The sequence below is a fragment of the Octopus bimaculoides genome, chromosome 14, assembly GCF_046866305.1.
Source record: "Octopus bimaculoides isolate indiv1 chromosome 14, ASM4686630v1, whole genome shotgun sequence".
NCBI classification, from domain to species: Eukaryota; Metazoa; Mollusca; class Cephalopoda; order Octopoda; family Octopodidae; genus Octopus; species Octopus bimaculoides.
This window is the reverse complement of record NC_142941.1, coordinates 30,991,460-31,007,700: the sequence shown is the minus strand read 5'-3', so window position 1 is coordinate 31,007,700 and position 16,241 is coordinate 30,991,460. Positions and strand designations below refer to the sequence as shown.

At 38.9% G+C, this 16,241-nt stretch overlaps 1 protein-coding gene across 1 annotated transcript; it reads left to right on the top strand.

Annotated features, from left to right (window-relative positions):
* The first annotated feature begins 2,261 nt into the window (after nt 1-2,261).
* On the top strand, nt 2,262-15,120 carry LOC106884344 (uncharacterized). The gene is made up of 2 exons (XM_052972808.2): nt 2,262-2,385; nt 12,161-15,120. Exon 2 carries the CDS (start codon nt 12,958-12,960, stop codon nt 15,085-15,087), a length of 2,130 nt encoding a protein of 709 aa, XP_052828768.2. The 5' UTR covers nt 2,262-2,385; nt 12,161-12,957; the 3' UTR covers nt 15,088-15,120.
* Nucleotides 15,121-16,241: the final 1,121 nt, after the last annotated feature.

Sequence of the window (16,241 nt, the reverse complement as noted above, 5' to 3'; positions counted from 1 at the left end):
CTAGTGTTCGTAGGTGCTCAAAGGCAGTTCCAGTAAATTTCAAATGAAATTAATATTTTGCCGTTGATGTTAGCAATGACCGAGAAATGTCTCCTTAAGCAGCCAAAGTTGTTGATGTTCTCATGAAGATACTTGAAATTAATCGTCCCTGCAACTTGTTAAAACAGCATTTGATTTATATTTAGGTTGATGGAGAGCCTGAACTTGTAAGTAACATCAATGCCACAAAGGATTGCTCTGAAAGTTTCCTTCACTAGCAGACACTATACTAGTAGACTCTACGCTGTTATCAGAACCGCAAAGTTACGGGGACGTGAACGCACCAGCATCGGTTATCAAGCGATGTTGGGGGACAAACACAGACACACAAACATACATATGTGTGTGTGTGTGTGTGTGTGTGTGTGTGTGTGTGTGTGTGTGTGTATACGACGGGATTCTTTCAGTTTCCGCCTACCAAATCCACTCACAAGGCTTTGGTCGGCCCGAAGCTATAGTAGAAGACAGTTGCCCAAGGTGCCACGCAGTGGGACTGAACCCGGAACTATGTGGTTGGTAAGCAAGCTGCTTACCACACAGCCACGCCTGGTGATTTTAAGATCATGTTCAACACATTTCGTTAGAAGAGCTCCGTTAGAGTTCACATTTCCAGTATCATTTTCGCAACTGGACCCTTCCAAAACTTTTCATCTCTCCATACCCTAGTGTTAAAATTCCCAGAACGATGACCTAGTCTTCTTTTCAAATGTTGGAAAAGATAAAGTGCAGCTGTGCATAGAACGTTTCTTTCACTTTGTAATCAGCATCAAGGAATGGAATGTACTCGCTGATGACTGTTATGTGCTGAATTTTGACAAGATGAAAGGGTACGGTCATTAATCATACAATAACAACAGCAAGGAGCTCAGACAACCGGATTAAATGTGGCCTTATATACCAAGTTCTCAACAGTGGATAAAATGGAAAATGTGAAATTAATGAATAAGAAGGTAGAAAGCTGCAGTAGATCTTCGAAGTTCCAGTCGTATTGAAATATCTAGTCATTAGAGACAACTGAATGTCTGAAGGCATGCTTCACCATTAACACACTAAACTGACTGTCACAAAATCGATGGAGTTGTGAGAATCGACTCTTAAGTCTTGTGATGATTGAATACGGGCAACAGAGGCAAAACTGTAGAAAATTTTAGTTCGGACACGAAATACAAGCGGAGGTTGTTGACTCAGTTACAGAATTCATGTAGAGAAACAGATTCTTTCGGCTGAAAGAAAGAAAGAAAGAAAGAAAGAAAACTGCAGTCAGCTTTACAATGCTTTCCTTCCCTTATCAAAACTAAAATCACAAGGCCAGGCCTCTTTCCTGTCACTTCTCCCATTACCACAATGCCCCCCCCCACCCCGAACATCCTGGCTCTCATTGTCCTACTGACTATAGTGCTCTCTCTACCTATGATGCTTCAACTGTGATAGCCAAATTTTTGCTCATTAAAATTCTACCATGTCCAGCTAAATGTCTCTTACTATCTCTAGAATTTCAACCGTTAACATCTATCCATCGTTAACATCTATCTCAGAACTTTATGATACTAACTCTTCCATATCCCGTATTTTCCGGCATACTAGTCGAAATAGTATATAGTGTAAATATGAAATGTAAACATTCAAACAGCGTCGCTATTTTTCCAAATCCTGTTGCATTTTGCATGGTTTGGTCCTCCAAAGTCATTTTGGTGTATAAATCGACCTACTACTTTTGGCTGTAAACTTGATCTGAAAAATTCGACCTGTTTGCCGGAAAATAAAGTAAATTCCCTTATTTCCCTCGTGTTTTCTTTATTTAGTTCTTGCTGTCGTACCCCCCGCCCCCACCCCGACAACTTATTTACCGAAAATTCCCGATGTTGAAATGAGTACACTCTCAGGAGTGGAAACACAAATACAGTCAGGGCCAAGTCTGTGACTTGAATTAGTTCAGCATCTCTATCAAAACTGATATATTTCCCGGCTCCGGAAAGCTAGTCTTTGAGATGCCATTTTAGTTATGCAGTAAAGATGCAGTTGCCAAAAGAAGCAGCTATCAGTAGGTTGCGAGGACAAGTTTTTGCAGAAATGTTTCTATGGTTTTAGAAAGATTCAGCCGTGAAATAACAGCAGAGTATCATTATAATCAATTTATTTTATATCTCTTGTGCTGAATTAACATTAGCCGATACAGAAAAAAATAGAAAACAGGATATTTATTGCAAAGGAACATAAAAACCGGCTACACCGCTTCTTTGTTGTTAAGAAAATCTCATGTTGTTACTGGATTTGCGAATTCGTCAAGATTTCTTCATGTTGACTGCATTCATAATGTCGGGCTCTTCCAACTATACTATAGGATCAGTAGGTGACTTTTACTACAATTCTCTTTCAGCAGGTTTCACTAGAATGCTAACTTATAGCAAGGAGCAGAATTTGTCTCAGTCAGTACTTTTCTATGTAGATTCGCGTGCGCGAACGTGTGCGCATGCATGTACGCGCGCTCACAACGAACGCGAGTTCATAAGCGCACATATACCTACAAGCATTTTTAATCATATACATATAGCTTTAGAAATATATGCATAAAATGCTATATGCGTGCACATATCTTATGCACGTACATGTATATATGAAAAACTATAGGTATACACAGAGGATTTCATGTTTTCACATACTTAATACATACCAATATACCACACATTCTTGCATGTAAACTGTCTGATACGTACAATCTTCCTACATAATATATACTGTATACCTATCATGTACAAAAATACATATGTAAGATATGCGTGCACACATATTTTCAACTGTACACATATACACATACGTGTATTCATACGCATATGTTTTAAATAATAATGATTATCAACTATTACTACTTTTATAATTGTTTGTGCTGCGATGAACTAGGATGCAAGCATGCGTGTGTGTGTGTATGTGAAAGTACCTATAAAATTATTTTTATATTAAACTGAAGGATTACTCGATACAGCTTCTGAAAAATGACTAAATGCATTGGTCAGGTGATCATGTTGGCCGTAATGTTCCCAATAGCAGACATAAACGAGTCTTGTGGGCATGCTTGTTGGTCTCCCTCTCAACAACATCCCTGACGTAGTAATCAAGCGGAGGCTTAAATCGTGATAGCTTTGAGGCCCATGCAAGGTAGTGTGAGAAGGAGAGAGAGCAGAATCATGTTAGAACATACACGGATTCGCCTGAGTAACTCTCTCCATTCAGGGCTTAGCAATTGTCTCAATGTAGGTTGCCACTTTGACCCTAAGACTTGTGGGGAAAAGTGAGTGAACATTACGTGGCCCTCATTGCTCACGATCCCAAAGATATTGCAGACAATGTAAACTTAGTGTGCATAGCAATGGGGACTTCATTGAGAATGGTGCAGAGCCATCTGTTATTTTTTCTGTTCCCTTTTTGATCTTGGACAAATTCTTCTCATTTGAGAAGAACTAGACCATATTAGGCTCCAGGCTCCTCAGGGTGCTTGAGTTAGTTCAGCAAGTGCTTTGATTATATCACACGGTTATCCCAGGCCTTATTGGACATGAACTGCCCTATTCTCATATCATAGGATTGGTACTTGATGTCTTCATGCACCACACATCTAAACATTGACTCTGACACATGAAGATCATTGGCAATGACCCTCATTGACATGCCAGGATTCTTGATGATGCCCTGGTCTTGTTGGATAAACTCCACTTTTCTGAAAATGTCTGACTATTAAGAATGTCTTTTTCTTTTGGCCAAAGAAGACACATTCCCACCAGGGACCAAGAGTTCTTTGCTGATCTTAAATGTGAAGGACCCGACAACATTTAAGAAGGCTGCAATCTTAGAATCACTGTTGTTGGCAATCAGAACATGATGCTTTTTCATCATCTGTGTTAGATTCAAATGAAAGGTATACATGGTAGGTAAAGGCATAGTTGGGTGTTTGAGAAGTTTGCACCACAACCAGTTGGTTTCAGGGTCAGACCCACTCTTATTAAAGCTCCAGACACAGTAAAATCACTGTGTGATTTTTATAGACAGAAATGTTATATATATATATATATATATATATATATATATATATATATATATATATATATATATATTCTTTTTCACTTGTTTGAGTCATTAGACTGCAACTATGCTGAGCTGCCGTCATGAAAAAGAATGAAAGGTCAGGTCCATCTCAACAAGTATTTGAACTCAACATAAAAATGGACGAAATGCCACTGAGCATTTTGCCCAGCATGCTAGCGATTCTGCCATAATAATAATAATAATGATAATACAGTAGATAGGATGTGAGGTGGGTGGGTAAGTTGCAGGAGTATGTTTGGGAAGGGAGTGAAAGACTGATAGGAGTAAAGGTGGTCAGATACATAGAGATGAGTCAACAGGAAGTGGTTGAGGGAAGAGGGAGATAACTGCGAATAGAAAGCTTGATTGATGGAAAATGTGAATGGAAAGGGGATGATGTTAAGAATGAGGGATGGATATCAAAAGAAGTGGTTCTGGGTATTGGGAGAGATAACCAGTAGCAGAGAAAAGGATGATAAAATATGTAGTTGTGTTCTCATTTAATTACTGTAATTAGGAGATGGGTAGAAGGATTGTTGGAAAGGTTTGACAGGTATAAATTGGGTAAGTTTCCCCCCACCTATGCACACACACACCCATACTGTTTATACATTATGCTTCCATAGTTTCAGTTTTGCCTTGATGGGTGGATCTTCTCAAGCATCTCATGTTATCAATCATTTCTGTGAAGCTCAAAACCTAGAGATCAATCTTTACTTTTCCATCCACATAAAGTGATTGGCACTTCTTTATGTAGTTGTCCTCATTGATATGCATCACATATTCATCTCTTCTGCACATTTGATTCTTTTTATTCCCAATTTTTCTCTCAACATGTTTGTATTTCATTATTGATGCATACTGATGTACAACCAGCAGAGCAAGCTAGCTTTGCCTTTTTCTAGTTTTTGCAAGTCTTCTGCATTTAGTACCTCTGTCTCATTACTATGTAGCAGTGCTATTGGTACACAAGTATCATACAATCTGCCTTTTACTCTCAGAAAGGAACTTCTTTTAGGCTTCTCTACTTTCAGAACATCCTCCTCTATTGTTAATTAGGTCACCTAAGTAACAGAAGCCATCTGTTATATCTAGGTATCCTCCTGGGTATTTAAGAAAATCTTTTTCCTGTGCTCTCATACTGTTTTATTGCTCTTAAGCATCTTCCACATAACAAAGTCTTTTCTCTCTGTTAACCAGCTGTGTTACCATTGCACCTCTTGTTTGCAATGTGTACATCATATGGAACTTCTACTGCTCCTTTTCTAATTATCAAGCAAAGCTATTTCCCTGACGGAGGTAGAGTCCTGTCTGTTTTCCTGCTTACTGAAATTTTTGTTTTTGCTAACCCCTTTGATTTCAGGTATTGCTTCCACTCTTAGAATTTCTGTTTTTATTCTACTACAGATTCCACTTAAAGGACAAGGACACCTGCATATAACATCTGGTCAGCACTCTGATGGATTGCATGACTGATTTTCAAAAGTTAATGTTGCAAATGGCTAGGCCATTTGCAGTGCAGAACTCCAAGAGCCTTGATCTTTTTGCATTCTTTGTATTATATCCATAACTTCTACTTACATTTGAATAGTCATCATGGTGTTAGCCAACTTGTTCTGTACCTATTCATCACAATCAGATCTGTATAAATACTTAGATTTTACCTTATGTTGTTGGGGTCTCAATTATGGTGACATTGTGCCAAGCATCATGGAGTAAAAGACAAGTTCATGGTAACAGTTTCAATGCCTGCTTCTGAAGCTGTCTTACTCTTTCTATGAGAAAAGTCCAAAGCTTATTTACTTTCCATTTCTCATTACTTATCTTCCCCCTATCACCATCATTGTCATAATCATTATCATTACCACCTATTTGTCTGTGTTCATTTGAGTCTCATTCACAAGTTTTTGATACCTCATTTCTCCATATGTGACAAACAATGCTGTGTCATCTCAGCTGTGAAGTCTCAGTAAACTCACATCAAACCAATCTCTATCTTTCCTGCTCTACCTCAGTGTTTATCTCTATGAGGCTTGTTGGGCTTCAATTTAAGTTTAATTGTTGTTGCTACTGTTTAGTCCTAGATCAGCCTCATATCAAACAGATCCTTGGTCACAGGCATTCTAGCTATAGCCATCTCACCTTTTATCTATCTTGGACTACATTATACAATGTGTTAAAGACAATAGGGTGGTATTTGAGAAATATTAGGCTGCTATTTCTTGCAATTTTAGCTGATATTTAGAAGGTGCCTTGTTTGTTCTAAGAGAATATCCTCTCTATTTCATTTGGTTGTAATCAGGACTTTCATAACTGAATACTCTTCTTGACATCAACAGGTACTGTGATTGTAGAAATCCGTTTGTCGTCGTCGTCATCATCATCATCATCAACAGTTAAGGTCTGTTTTCCATACTGGCATGGATTGAATGACTTGACAAGAACTGGCAAGGTCAGGGGCCACACCAGGTTTCATAGTTTATTTTTGCTTGGTTTCTACAGCTGGATGCCCTTCCTAATGCTAACCACTTTACAGGGTGTACTGGGTGCTTTTTATGTGGCACTAGTGCCCACACCAATGGTTTTTATGTGGTAATATAGTTTTAGGATCAAACTTTTGTTGTGGTGAGCAGGTCTTCTTGTGACTAATATCTGTATAATACAGTTATCATCATCATCATCATCATCATCATCATATCATTTCTTTTTCTCTGTTGTCATGGGTCTGCTGAATGGTGAACCATTGTTCTACTTTTTCCTAACCTCTTTCATTCTAATGCAGTCAAATAATCTGTTGACCTCAACATCTTTTCCCCCCCCCCGGGTCTTCCCAGTTTCTTACATCCTCTGCTATGAATACCTGTCACCACTGTCAGTGTATTGGCAGCTTTTATACCTACCTAACTGTTGATAATACATGTCACAAATAAATGCCAGCAGTATTGCTGCCAATCCTTTTGGCATTGGCTGTTGTCCTAATTATATCATGTCTTCACTGAACTGAAGACCATACTGCATACTCTGACAGTCAGTGATGAGTTGTATGTCATGCAGTGTGACAGTCTGGATATGTTGCACTCTGTCCGCTGTCTGGTCTGTTTCTTCATTGTCCCACAGATACTGCACTGTCTCATGCAATAATAAATCATATGGCTGCAGTGTGACAGGCTAGGCTTATTGTATTCTCCCTACTCTCCAATCTACTTCTCTATGTCTGCTGTTATTGTTGTTTAACCCCAGGTCATCTTTGCTTCAGCAGACCAATGACCAAAGTCTTTCTTTTTTTTTTCACAAGTATAGTGTATTTAGAACTAAATTATCGAATTAAATGTGTTCTTTCATTTTTTTTTTTTAAATAGTAGAATGGGTGTACTGCAGAATCAAAGCACTTCCTCCCCAACATTCAACACTACAATTCTGCTTTCCAGATGACATCTTTTTGTGCAACTAAACAAATAGCAAAGGAAGGATTTCAGACAACATTCCGAGTTCAAGGGCAGTTGAACCTTGCTGGTTTTGTTTGGGAGATGGTTTAAAAAGTTCAGATCATCCCGTATAAAGCTTGGTATATGCTGGAGAATAGGTTTAAGGAGGACGTCAATAAAGTTATTGAGTCTGTGTCTCACATGAGGGACCGGCCACAATTGGTCTCATTTTCAGATCTGTGTGTGTATATATATATATATATATATATATATATATATATATATATATACATAAATACATGTATATATATATATACATATATATAAATATATATATATATATATATATATATATATATATATATGTATATATATATATATGTATATATATATATATGTATATATATATATATGTATATATATATATATGTATATATATATATATGTATATATATATATATATATGTATATATATATATGTATATATATATATGTATATATATATATATGTATATATATATATATATATGTATATATATATATATGTATATATATATATATATATGTATATATATATATATGTATATATATATATATATGTATATATATATATATATGTATATATATACATATATGTATATATATACATATATGTATATATATACATATATGTATATATATACATATATGTATATATATACATACATGTATATGTATATATATACATATATGTATATATATACATACATGTATATATATATATATACATACATGTATATATATATATACATACATGTATATATATATATATACATACATGTATATATATATATACACACATGTGTATATATATATATATATATATACATACATGTATATATACACATATATATACATACATACATGTATATATATATATATATATATATATATATATATATATATATATATATATATATATACACATATATACATACATGTATATATATATGTATATACCTGTATCTATATGTATATATTATAATAAGGTGTCCAGTCCAATGTAACCGGAGCTTGTGCACCATTGCCTCAACACTCAAGATATCAGCTGAGCTCAGGACCTGTGTGTCTGGAATTTTTGAGGTCCAGCCAACATTGAGAATGTGTCTGAGATATTTCTGATGAAAGCGTTCAAGGACTCTTACCTGACGTTTGTACAGAGTCCATGTCTCACATGAGTAGAGGAGCGATGTCAGTACACAGCAACTTTTGTTTGCCTTGCTATGCCATGCTGGGACCAGACACGAGACTGAAGAGACCGGAAGGAATTAGTTGCTCTCTGCAACCTGAAAGATATTTCCTCATCCAGGGAGCAAGAACGGCTGAGTTTGCTGCCCAGCTAGACAAACTTGTCTACTACCTTCAGAATTGTTCCTTCAACCAAGATGGCTGGTACCATATATGGATTTCCTGGTGCAGGCTGGAACATTACAACAGTCTTGTCCAGACTAATGCTGAGTCCAAATGCCTTGCAAGAAGCAGAAATGCAATTCATGAGTATTTGCATGTCATCCACTGTATGAGTGACTAAGTCACAGTCATCTGCATAAAGGAGGTCACGAATAATAGACTGGAGTACCTTTGAATTGGCAGCAAATCGGCGAAGATTAAAGAGGCGGCCAGAAGATCGATATCTGACATATATTCCCAGAGAGCTAACCTTAGCAAAAGCATGAGTAAAAGCAGCAGCAAAGTACAAAAAAAAGAGAGTTGGGGCAAGGATGTCACCCTGCTTGACACCATTCTCTACAGGAATGGGTCCCGCCATACCACCAGCAACATTGACCCAAGCCTCCATCCCACCATGAAATGATTTAATTTTAGATACAAAGTGGTCTGGACATCCAAGTTTGCCAAGCATTTTCCATAGAAAGGCCCTATTTACAGTATCAAAGGCCTTGGTTAAATCAATGAATACCTGGACAAGATCCATATTCTGCTCATATATATATATACACACACATACACACACACACACACACACACACACACACACACACATATATATATATATATATGGTTAGTGAGAGCTGTGCGAGCCATGTACAGAGATGCTGCCAGTAAGGTGAGGGTTGGAAATGAGTACAGCAATGAATTCCGGGTAGAGGTAGGGGTCCACCAAGGTTCCGTCCTCAGCCCCCTCTTATTTACCATAGTCCTCCAGGCAATCACAGAGGAGTTCAAGACAGGTTGCCCCTGGGAGCTCCTCTATGCTGATGACCTTGCCCTAATTGCGGAGTCACTATCAGAACTAGAGGAGAAGTTTCAGGTGTGGAAGCAAGGTCTAGAATTGAAGGGCCTTAGAGTCAACCTAGCTAAAACCAAAATCCTAATAAGTAGGAAGGTAGATAAAACACAAACCCCTTCAGGTAGATGGCCCTGCTCAGTATGTAGAAAAGGAGTAGGTAGTAACTCTATAAGATGTACCCGGTGCAAGCTATGGACACATAAGAGATGCAGCAACATCAAAGGCAGGTTAACTAGCAAGTTAGTTTTTGTTTGTGGCAGATGTTCAGGTGCAATAAAGACTGCAAACAAACAGGAAACAACTTCTATCTCATTCCAGGGTGAAAAACTAGAGGTAGTCGATAGCTTCCGCTATCTGGGCGACCAAGTTAGTAGTGGGGGTGGGTGCGCTGAAAGTGTAGCTGCTAGAATAAGAATAGCCTGGGCAAAGTTTAGAGAGCTCTTACCCCTGCTGGCGACAAAGGGACTCTCACTCAGAGTAAAAGGCAGACTGTATGACGCATGCGTACGAACAACCATGCTACATGGCAGTGAAACATGGGCTGTAACTGCTGAGGACATACGTAAGCTCGCAAGGAATGAAGCCAGTATGCTCCGTTGGATGTGTAATGTCAATGTGAATACCCGTCAGAGTGTAAGTATCTTGAGAGAAAAGCTGAACATTAGAAGCATCAGTTGTGGCGTGCAAGAGAGACGATTGCGCTGGTATGGACATGTGGTGAGAATGGAGGAGGATAGCTGCGTGAAAAAGTGCCACACCCTAACAGTTGAGGGAACCCGTGGAAGAGGTAGGCCCAGGAAGACCTGGGCTGAGGTGGTGAGGCAAGACCTTCGTACATTGGGCCTCACCGAGGCGATGACTACTGACCGAGACCTTTGGAAATGTGCTGTGCGTGAGAAGACCCGGCAAGCCAAGTAAGATCGTTGCCAGTGCCCCTGGACTGGTTCTTGTGCGGGTGGCACATGAGATGCACCATTTTGAGCGTGGCCGTTGCCAGTACCGCCTGACTGGCTCCTGTAGGATTTTCGAGCGAGATCGTTGCCAGTGCCCCTGGACTGGCTTGTGCGGGTGGCACATAAAAGACACCATTTCGAGCGTGGCCGTTTTCGTGCGGGTGACACGTAAAAGCACCCACTACACTCTCTGAGTGGTTGGCGTTAGGAAGGGCATCCAGCTGTAGAAACTCTGCCAAATCAGACTGGAGCCTGGTGTTGCCATCCGGTTTCACCAGTCCTCAGTCAAATCGTTCAACCCATGCTAGCATGGAAAGCGGACGTTAAACGATGATGATGATGATGATGATATATATATACACGTATGTATATATATATGCATATATATATGGCATGAAATTATAGAGACTTAAAGAATTCCAAGCACTTATAAATGGACTTGATGTAAGCATTTAATTCACGATGGAATGTAGTGATCAAGAACTTCCCTTCCTCGACATCCTCATTAAGAAATCTAACAACATAATAGAAACAGATATATACTATAAGCCCACGGACTCCAGCAATATCTACCATTCAACTCATCCCACCCCAGACACACCAGAATGAATGTCTCCTTCAACCTTGCAAAAAAGATATGTACTATAGTTTCTAATGTAAAAAATGCAAATGACCCAACTGTGGGATATGTATCAATTTAATTGAGGGATTAAAGTTCTCCTTCAAACAAGAACATTTCACAGTGAAAATCAGCTTGACATGTGCTTCGGAGAACTTGATATATGCTCTAACCTGCTCTGAGTGTCAAGAGTAATACATAGGCCAAACGAAAAACAGTTTACATCAAAGGATGGCTCCAGGCAGTGGGACTGAACCTGGAACCATGTTGTTGGTAAGGAAGGTACTTACCACACATCCACTCCTGTGCCTAGTGGTTGGCGTTAGGAAGGGCATCCAGCTGTAGAAACTCTGCCAAATTTAGATTGGAGCCTGGTGTTGCCATTCGGTTTCACCAGTCCTCAGTCAAATCGTCCAACCCATGCTAGCATGGAAAGCGGACGTTAAACGATGATGATGATATATGCTTACATATATGTTTTTATATGTGTGTATATGTGTATGTATATATACGTGTTTGTGTGTGTGTGTATATATATATATATATATATCATCATCATCATCATCGTCATTTAATCTTCATTTTCTATACTGGCATATGTAGGACACACACATATGCATGCCTGTACACACACACACACACACACACACACACACACACACCAACATGTTTTATCTATGTTCTTGTTGTCAAAATGTCTAATGGAAATATGTAATGGTAATGTTGTAATATTTCAGTTGTCTTTTTTTATGGTTTTCAGGTCTGAAATGAAAGGAAGAACAAGTCTATGGATCCATCTGGTCACCTATGACAGTGTTTCAATCATTGCCACCCCCACCGTCTTTATTTCTCTGTCTTTTAAACAATCAATAAATAATGGTCCAAACTGCCTTGTCTATCTGAAGCTTCATCCAATACACCAACAACAACAACAATAGTTGCCATTAGTAACATGAAACTTGAAGAGCAACAACAACAACAGAGAGAATACATAACAGTAAATGTGATGCAACTACCACATAAGCAATACCGACAATAACCATTCCCACTATAACCAGTACATAATGTTAACAATATTGAACATCATTAACATGAACAAATACAAGCTATATCTAAACAATTATTGTTTAACCCCAGGGCAGTCCTGATCTGAGAAACCTATAATTACCTTCAATCAAAAATATTCCAACTGTAACCATCTCTTTTTTTTTTTTTTTGTTATGTATAAGGAAACCAAGATTCCATTATCCAAAGTGTCTTTTTCTAAGACAGAGTGTGATTTGTGAGAGATCTGGCTGCTATTTCAAGCAGGTTGAGTGACCTCATAGAGGATTCTTCATTGGCTTGATTTTCCAACTCTAGTAACAGCAGCAACAGAAACAACTTCAATTATGACAACTCTCTGGTGACTCAACAGCAACAAAAACCCCATCAAGAAAGCATTTATAGCAACAACAAATCTTAACAATTAATACAGCCGCATCATAAATAACATCAATAACTATATCATCTTCATAAGTAACAACATCATCATCATTATCATCAACAGCATCAAGGATGAATCAAGTTATCCAAGTATCGAATGAGGGTCTTCCCATTGTGTTGGTTGCCGATGCACTGACAAAGCTGGGGGCAGCATACTGTTGCAGTTTGTGTGCACAGACATTCAGCCAGTATGAGCTATTGGAGAAACACAGCAGCACCCACCACCCTGTGCAGCCAACGTTTCTGCTGCAACAGCAGCAGCAGCAGCAACAACAACAACAACAAGAGCAACAACCACAACATATTCTATTGCTGCAGCACCAACCAACCCAAGAAGAACAGCAACTGCAACAGCAACAACAGCAGTTGTTGGAACAGCAGCAACTGCAACAGCAGCAGCAGCAGTTGTTGGAACAGCAACAGCAGCAGCAGTTGTTGGAACAACAACAACAACAAGAGCTTCAAATTCAACTTCAACAACAAAAGCAATCCGAAGAAGAGGAGGAGGAGCTACTACAACAAAAACAACAACAACAACACCAATTACAACTACAGCAACAACGACAACATCAACAAGTACTTCTGACAACAGTACTGCAGCAATCTCAGAGTGTAACTTCCAGTGATTCTCCAGCATCTGTTGTTATGACAAGAGATGAGGATAATAAGATCCCTGATAGCAGTTCTACAAAGTTTACGTGTAAAGTCTGTGGAAAGGAGTTTTCACAGAAGTTCCACCTGAAGGAACATGAAACAATTCATACAGGTGGACAACCTTATAGGTGCAACATATGTGGACACACATTCTCTAGAAGTAGTAATCTTGCCCGACACTTAAAAATCCATAACACATTAAAGACTCCCAACCGAGAAGACAGCTCCAGAACTGTTTCCTTAACAGACAGAAAGAACAGCAGCTGCTCTGATGCCAGTACTAACCACTGGATGGCAGCATACGAGCTCAATGGATCAAATCCATTTGATTGTAAAGACTGCTGGAAAGCTTTCACTCTGCATAAAGATGCAAGTGTGCATGAGCGGATACACAAGGCTCTAAAGCCATTTGATTGCAAAACGTGTGGTAAGTCTTTCAGCCAACGCTCACATTTAAAAGTGCACAACCAACGCATACACACTAGTGAGAAGCATTTGACTGAGAGTGCATCATCATCATCATCATCTTCAAGCATACTTGACAGGGACAATATTTTTCAGAATGATAAAATGAAGGAACTGATGAGTGAAATGAATCCTCTTGATTGTGATGTCTGCTGGAAAGCTTTCTCTCAGCGTTCACACACCAATTTACACAAGCAAATTCACAATGCAGTGCTTCCATTTGTCTGCAGTACATGCAGCAAGGCATTTTCAGCTAATAGTAAATTAAAACGACACAAACGAACACATCTTGGGGAAAAGTTATTTCAGTGTGACCTTTGCCAAAAGTCTTTTTCTCAGAGGTCACATTTGAAAGTACACAGTAAAATCCATTCTGGTGAGCGACCTTACAAATGTGAAAGGTGTGGTTATGCATTTGCCCGCAACGATCACTTGGAAAGGCATAAAAAAGCAAACAAAGGAGAACGCAAATTAAGCTGTGTTCCATTACAACAACAACAACAACAGCAAGAAAACACTGAAAATCTTCTCCAAGTGCAGCTAAAACAAGAAGTAGAAATAGACTCAGCTGCACAACAGATTCAAGAAAGTGCAGCTTCACAACCAACTGCTCAAGAGAGTGCAGCTTCACAACCAACTACTCTAGAGAGTGCAGCTTCACAACCATCTACTCAAGAGAGTGCAGCTCCACTACAAACTATTAATATTGTGAAAGCAGAAGATCTTCACTTATTTAACATCCAAGCTGCCCAACAACAAATACAACATCCTCAGACTGTCACCATAGCAACAGGTGTCCCCCTGAACCAGTCAACCTCAGCTCAACCACAGCAGATAAATCTCAATCTGGATACACAAGCAACACTTCCACATGCACAACTTGCTCAACATATGACGTTACCTGATTCTGATCTCTATACAATGGCAGCCCAGATCTTTCCATCAACTCAGGTTTTTCCCACAATTCAGATGTACCCAACAAATGCACAAGTGATTCCAACCATACAAATGCACCCTAGTGCAGCAGCACAGATTTTCACTACAACTCCAGTAATTGCTTCAAATTCAGCACATGACCTTTGACATAACTTCATTTTTCCTTTATCATTTCAAAAATTACAATGAAAATAAAATTTTAAAAATTACAATTCATATTTAGTTTGTATATTTGTTTCTTTGTTATATCTTGTATACCTGCTTGTTCATATCTTCTCCTTTCCACTGTCAAATATGTGTGAGTGTCTAGGAGGCGCAAGCACTTTCACACACACATGGATACAGAAAACAGACTTATTTTCTGCCTACCAAATTCACTGACAAAGGCTTTTGTCAGCTCAAGACTATAGTAGAAAACACTCCTCAAGGCACTTTGCAGTGGGGCTAAACTCAAGGCCACATGGTTGGGGTTGGGAAGCATGTGTATATGTGTACAGCTCTCGAGAATATCTGCTTACCTCAGTGAATCTGAATTCAGGTGGAGCTGTATGTGTATGTATATATAAATACAACTGGGCCCTTCACTTATTTTCCTTTCTCAAAACACCAATCACCTCCCTGTATCTACATTTTTTATGCCAGATTTCTTAGTATCCAGAACCACTGCACTTGTTATCCATCCTTTATCCATTAATACTGTTCTCTCCGCCCATACTTTCATTGATCACCCCATCCCATCACACACTGGTCCACCAAATTTATCCTCCACCACCATACATCTCCCCCTCTTCATACTCTACACCTGCCCCTCTCCTCCCCATTCATTCTTACAACCTACCCAACAGCATGTCATCTCTCTTTTGTCCTATTTACGGTATCTTCATTTTGTCCTATTTCAGTATCATCATTTGTCCTATTTTACAGTATCATCATTTCTTTTCTACTGATCTGCTCTGCATCTCCTACTCCCCATTCACTCCCTGTCCCTTTGCCCCACTCATTCCTACCCACCTTGTACCTTGAAGGTCTATCTTGATGTCTTATCACCACTATGTTTTTTATCACTTTCCAGCTCCACTCAATCACTCTCACTCTCTCTCCTCAAATGTGAGTTGTCTTGCAGCTCCTCTTCTACAACAAACCTGTTCTGTTCTAGCCCTTTACTCATCTCTACTCCTCATTTAGTACTGGTGCCATGCAAAAAGTACTCTGTACACTCAATAAAGCTTTTGGTTTTAGGAAGGGCATCTAACCATACAAACCATGCCAAAACTGAGACACTGGAGCAAGATATGGTCCTT

Coding starts and splice junctions, on each gene's coding strand:
- LOC106884344 (XM_052972808.2), top strand. CDS start 12,958: ATGAATCAAGTTATCCAAGTATCGAATGAGGGTCTTCCCATTGTGTTG.